Here is a 7,001-nt window from a genome sequence, read left to right as displayed (position 1 = left end):
TATATATATATATATATATATATATACATATATATATATATATATATACATACATATTAACATATGTAAAGTTTTTCTATATATTATTCACCACCTGCCCCTCCCCTCCCAGTGAAAACTATTTTTAAATAAATAGTAAAGGGCATGAGTTTAGATTTTGAAGAGATAACCAAAGAAATACTTCATATTTTATTTCTCCTTAACTATCCTGCCCCTAATCAGTGGCTTCTCTGGCATCAGACATTTAAAGCTCCTCTCAATTTCTTTGGAAGCTTATTCACCACCATCTGTAAAAAGCAAACTCGTCTGCAAGTTAGTTCTGATAAAGACTTCTGAATATTTTTAAAAGTTTATAATTTGAAGTAAAATAGTGATCTCTTGATGACTGCTCTTACTTGAACAAGCCAAATACTTTATGATTTTAAGGACTATCAGGAAATGGCATAAAAATTAAATAAATATTATAATTTAATCAAATTAGAAATTTTGGTATTGTGTGTTTTACATTATCTCGTCTGTTGTTGTTTTTGCTATTGAGGGCATTTATCTGAGGAGCTATAATTGTTCAGAGTAAGTTTTTTTGTTATTGTTTAATTTTACATGGATTTCTTCTATTTAATAGGATTTCAAGTTTGTTTAATATCCTCCAACACATTCTAAAGAAATTAAGTAGGTAAGTATTTTTTGGATAGTTTGCGTTGATATGTCTGATTTTCTTGGATGAAAATTCATAGAAACTTTGAATATATGTTGTTAGGAATAGATACAATATAAACTGGAAATGCTAAATTTATTGTGTCAAAGTTGAAATTGTGAATATAAATATATAAAATGATAATATCATTTACATTTTTCTGTAAGGCATATTGTATTGGTTTCCTAATGCCACTGTAACAAATTACCACAGACTTAAAAAGAGGCTTAAAACAACACAAATTTATTCTCTTATAGTTTTGGAGGTCAGAAATCTGAAATCCTTTTCACTGTATTGAACTCGGGTCAGCAGAGCTGGTCCATCTGGAGGCTCTGAGGGGACAATCATTTCCTTGTCTTGATTTTCAGCTTCTAGTGGCTACCTCTCTTCTTTGTCCTGTGGCCCCTTCCTCCATCTTCAAAGCGCACCCGCTCAAATCTCTGCTGCTGTTGTCACATTGCATCTATAATCACATATATAAAGCCATTAAAGGTAACATTAACAAGTCCTGGAGATTAGGATGTGGACATCCTGGAGGAACAATACTCAGCCTACCATAGCTATATTGTTTACATTTGCAGGACAAGGAAGCAACATAGAGCTAGTGATCAAAAGCCATTATGTCCGTGGCAAATTATGGATTCTTCACCTGATCATTTATCAGACTATTTTATGTGAACTTCTGCATCTCTTTGGTTATGCCCTTACCAAAATATAAACTAAAAAAACAATTTAAGAGTCTACTAAAAGTCACAAATCTCAAGATTCTAACTCTTATTACGCAACTATGCGTACATGTAAGTTTCCTTATTTATAAAATTATGGTGTTGAGTTCAGCAGTTTCCTAGGTACTTTTCAGCTCTGAGATTCTGTGATTCTATGGCAGGATTTTTGTTTTATATGCTCTGTTCTTCATGTGAAACACAATACTTATACATGAAACTTGCCAAATGCTTTTTGAAATTTTATTACCAATATCTTACTTGTTTATTAGTTTTCTACTGCAGCTGTAACAAACTACCACAAAATTAGTGTTGTAGAACAACAGAAATTTATTATCTTGCAATTGTACAAGTCTGAGGTCTAACAGGTCTCCCTGGGCTAAAATCAGGGTGTCAGTGGGGCAGCATTCTTTTCTGTGAGGCTCTGGGTATGGCCTGTTTCCTTGTCTTTTGTATATTCTGGAGGCCACCTGTATTCCTTGGATGATGGCCCTCTTCCTCCATCTTCAAAGTTTCAAAGGCAGGTTGAATCCTCCTCACATCACATCACTTTGATCTCTTCCGCAGTCACATTTCCTGAGTCTCTTCTGCCTCCCTCTTCTACATTTAAGGACTCTTCTGATTACAGTGGGCCCACTGAATTAACCCAGGAAAATCTTACCATTTTAAAATCAGCTTATTATGAACCTTAATTTGGTTTTAATTTCCCTTTGCATTTAATGTAAGGTTTTAGGGTTTAGGACATAGGCATTTTGGGGAGGCCATTTATTCAGGCTACCATAGTTTGTGTCCATCTGTGTGCATTGCACTTTTATGGCACTTTTAAGATATGCTTCCTTGGAGTGTCTCATTTTTTATGAATTCTGTCTGTAAACCAAAGTCGCCTTCATTTTTGGTGAAGCTCGTTAAGACATATGATTTTCATTGATGAAAACTCAATCTTTAGGATGTTATTTATTTCCACTGCCAAATCAACTATCCTTCATTTCCTTATATGGAAATATGAAAGTGATCATTTGGGAAATTCTCCAGAGGATAAGAATATTTTTCTGTACCTCCTTTGTCAGAACCTATTACTTTTCTGTTTAAAAAAAAATAATGAAAATGTAACTTACCAGGTTTGTAGGTAGATCCATATAACCAAAGTATGATTAATTCTTCTTTTTAATGGTATATTGTGGGGAAAAACTGATTTCTTCTTAGCACTTTTGAGCTAGAAGAGTGTAAAATCCTAAGAAAGCACAGTATAGTGATCATGTCCTTTTAGCTCTTTATGTTGATACACTGAATTTCTTGAAGCTTTCTAAGGAGAAAGGGAAAATGTAGATTTGATGTTTGACAGAACTGATCATTGTAACAGTAGAGGTCATGATTAAGGGTATAAACTGTGGAGTGCGACTGTCTGAGTTTCTGTCCAAGCCTTGCACTCAGAACTTTGGGCAAATTGCTTACCATCTCTAATTTCTGTTTATCTCTAATATGGGCTTAATAATTAATATTATGCCTTGAAGGTTTGTTGTGGAGGATAGTAACAAAATGGATGTAAACAGTACAACAATAGTAAGCACAGTATAAACGTTCAATACCTATCAGCTATTATTGTTTGTTGGGTTGTCGGAAAAGTCATGACGTATTTTTTTCTGTTTTTCATTGCAAAAATGCTTCATGACTTTTCCGACAGCCCAATATTAGTCTCCTAGCACCTCATATTGTATTGTGATTGTTCCGTTGACTGTTTTTGCTGCCTTATTTTAAACTACTCAATGTAGTGAGTGTGTCACACTTACTTTTGTATCTCTATTCACCTATTACTAGATAAAAAGTAGATACAATGTTTGTTAAATGAATTAAAATGCACTGTATAGGAATGCTATGATATATGTACACTCATGAAGTGTTTATCAGTATATGTTGTCCATGGATTAGAGAATTAGGCATATTGTTTGTTTCCCATTAAATTATTGAAAACTTGTAAATTTGCTGATATGAGAGTAAAAAGAAAATCATTATATATCCTGAACTTTGGAGTAAGAATTTAAATTAGTTGCCTAAAAGGCATAAAATAATTTAAAAGACCTCTTAAATCTTGTTTGATCATAAAAGTATTTTTAGAGGTGGTACTCCATTCCCATAATTGTTTTCAATTTTACTAGTAGACCATGATTAAGAAAATGCTGTTGAAATTGACACTGAGTTGAGTTTCATTGTGTGGGTTTAGCTTGCAGGAGGGTTCCTACTTGTTGTCTCATGCAGCAGAAGATGCTTCACTCCGGATCTACAAGACTTCCGATGGAAAAGTGACTAGGACAGCATACAACTTGCATAAAACACATTGCAGCCTTCCTGGTGTACCTTCCAGTCTCTCGGTTCCCTGGGTTCCTCTAGATCCCAGTCTGTTATTACCATATCATATCTATCATGGAAGAATACCTTGTACTTTTCCACCTAAATCACTAGGTCCCACAGCACAACAAAAGGTAAGATCTTTTTTCAAATTAAATTTTCCATTAGGTTGTTTATTATGAATCTGCTTCACTGACTATATAGTATTTCAACTTGATGTCCATGTTTGCTATATTTATCAAAACACCATTCTAAAAACTATACCCATTGGAAGGGTAGATTATGTAAGCGCTACTGAATCCAGTCATTATGTCAGGGAACTTTCTATGTTGTAAGGTTTATAAGTCAACTAAAGAAAATTCTACTAACTTGCCCAGCAGGGACATGAGTAAGGCATTGACATAATTAAATCCCTATGTTCCTACGCAAAGCATTAAATCCCTGTGTTTCTACGCAAAGCAAAGTTATGTTGTTTGTAATTTTTATTTATGATACTGCTTCATTTCATTAAATATTTGAGACAATTTATAGAAGAATACATGTAATAAAAATGATACAATTAAAAATTGATAAGTAGGATATGGAAAAATATAAAAACAAGTGTTAGTAATTAGGAACTGCAGAGCCTTATTAAAAGTACAATAAAATGTTATGGACTAAATTGTGTTTTGCTATGTATTGTATAACTCAGTACTTATTGAGTTATAATTAATGTTACTATCTTTGTAGACCCCTTCCCAGAAATACCAGTTGAATGCTTTTTCTCAATATGAAACTTCTATAAAGCCATGGCTAGAAATACCATGTCACTCATTCTTTATATCATGTAAGAACTTACAATTTGAGTTTAGTTGTAGTAAAAATTGTTCTCTACAAATCTGAATCGAAATGTTCAAGAAACAAAAACCCAAGTATATTTTCCTTCCCTGCTGCCAAAAACCTTTGAGTCAATATTATGTCAGTTCTATAATCTCAATATGTATGTCCCAGAATAACTATCACTTGTGTGTCCTATGGGTATTTTCTGTTCTTTTTTCTTTCTATGTTATATTAAATTAATCTGTAAATTGTACTTAAGCCTTTGAGAAATAGCTGGAATACCAAATACTGAAGTTTGGTGGTGGTGTTTTTTTTTAATTTACAGTGAATGGGATTGTTTCTGTTTTTCAGTTCTCTACCCTAATGTTACTGTTTGGGAGGATCCTTTTAGAAATGAGAACTCCTTCCACATTCTTAGTTAACTTTGCCCAAGAAAATATATAAATGTTGTTAACTAGTTGATACAAGTGAAAGAAAGAAGAAAGTTAACAGTTAGCATTTTAAGCCATTTTACCTAAAGTTTTGGTTGGCTATTTCCAATTAGATTTAATACAAGTAGTGGTTTTTATAACCTCCTAAGGCACAATTTTAATTAACTTAAAAACAATAATTGAAAACTTTTTTTAAGGCTTTATGTTCTATTTAGAATAATGATTTACTTTTGATTTAGAAAGTCTGATGATAGTTTCTTACATATAACACATAATTCTCTGTGGAGTGGCCTATTCCTTTTTTTTTTTTTTTTAAAGATTTTTATTGGGGAATTGGGGGAAGGGGAACAGACAAGTTACTATCCTTTTGTTCTTCAGTCTAGTTGTGGGGAGGATGTTGCTTCACTGGCCCATATTGGTATTATCATTGCGCCCTTCCTGGGCGAGGCAGATCAGTCACCGGCTTCTGGACGGCCGCTCACTGCGGCTGCTGGCCGCTCACGCTGGCTGCTGGCTACTCACGGTAGCCCATGGCAACCCACTGCAGCAGGGGCTGCAGCCTACGCCCGTCGCTGGCGACTCATGGCAGCCCAGCTCCAGGTTGAGCTGTTGTTCAGCATCTTAGCTGTAGAGGGCAGTGTCACTGGCCCTCATATGTGGGATCCGNCAGTGTCACTGGCCCTCATATGTGGGATCCGAACCGGGGCCCTCTGGTGTCCCAAGCCAGTTCTTAACCATCGCGCCACTCGGCCGGCCCTAGAAACAATAGTATTTTAACAGTTATTCTTCAATTGTGGGTTTAGAGATTATTTATTTTTATGGTGTGGACATGTGTAACCTTTCTACATTCAGCACATTTTTTAGAATTGCTATATATTTCTTTTATAATCCAACTTTTTATGTCATTTTAAAATACAGCTTTATTTAATAAACGTAAAACTCCTCTTTTGGAATGTAAAGTTTCTTTACAGTTATTACAGTTTCATGAAAACATCTTTAAAGAGACTGGATAACTAACTTTTCGTTTTTTAAATATTGCAATTATTCTTTTTAAGTTTGATATTTTATTTTAGGTCATATTGATGCATTTACTTCAAAACTTTTCCTACTAGAAGAAATTACCTCAGAAGAATTAAAAGAAAAAGTTTCAGCACTCAAGTAAGAAAGCTTACTTTGTGATAGGAATTTTAAAACTTGTTAATATGATCACTAATTTTCCTTTATCTCTAAATATTGGTTAACTTCAAATCATTTATTTTGAAGACTTTCAATCATTTTATACATTGAGGCTTCTCCTGACCCAGTTTGTGATCCGTTCGTATTAATCATCTCCTTCTCCAAATTAAATGCAGTACCAGTGGCACCAGTCTTTCTGCTTAAGACAAGAGGCTGGAGCAAGAGAGTAGCCCATCATCTAGGAGGCGCACAGGAGCATACGTGTCTCCCCTTTTCAGGCTTGGGAGAGAATAGGACAGTTACAGGCTCTTGGAGCTCAGGATTGTATACACTCATGTAGACATCCTCACTTCTAAAAGTTTGCCATTCTACCAGGCATTACTGTACATCAGATTGAAATGAATTTATTGTACTCATAACTCCAAGTACCTAAATACAAAGGAAAATAACTTAAGAACCTTATGTCATTTGCAACTCACCATTTTCTAGGAAGGACTGGTGGTAGTGTTACCTCCATTTTATGTATGACGAAACTGGGGCTCGAGAGACTTGCCCCAGTGCTCACAGCTGAACTAGAGTGACAAGCCTTGGTAGTTAGTATATTTGATTCACCACTTAGGATGAAAAATTGTCCTGATTTACACTAGGTGCACAGTTCCAACTTTGGGACTTGACATAGTTTTTGAAGGGTCCCAGATTCAATCTTGATTTCTCTGCTTGTACTTAAAAACTATTATAAGGATTGCTGCTTTGGAGGGATAATGTTCCTTTACATATGTAAAGCTTTTCTCTCTCTCTCTCTCTCTCTCTCTCTCT

General features: G+C 34.7%; 1 protein-coding gene across 1 annotated transcript in view; it reads left to right on the top strand.

Annotated features, from left to right (window-relative positions):
• Positions 1–7,001, top strand: part of ICE2 (interactor of little elongation complex ELL subunit 2) — a 62,387-nt gene that overhangs the window by 45,643 nt on the left and 9,743 nt on the right. The window contains exons 13-14 of the mRNA XM_019650775.1: positions 556–673; positions 3,635–3,893. Of these exons, the coding sequence (XP_019506320.1) occupies positions 556–673; positions 3,635–3,893 (377 nt within the window). The remainder of the gene's footprint in view (positions 1–555; positions 674–3,634; positions 3,894–7,001) is intronic.

The sequence above is a fragment of the Hipposideros armiger genome, unplaced genomic scaffold, assembly GCF_001890085.2.
Source record: "Hipposideros armiger isolate ML-2016 unplaced genomic scaffold, ASM189008v1 scaffold_147, whole genome shotgun sequence".
NCBI classification, from domain to species: Eukaryota; Metazoa; Chordata; class Mammalia; order Chiroptera; family Hipposideridae; genus Hipposideros; species Hipposideros armiger.
The sequence above is the reverse complement of the archived record's forward strand: the minus strand, read 5'-3'. Positions and strand labels throughout refer to the sequence as shown.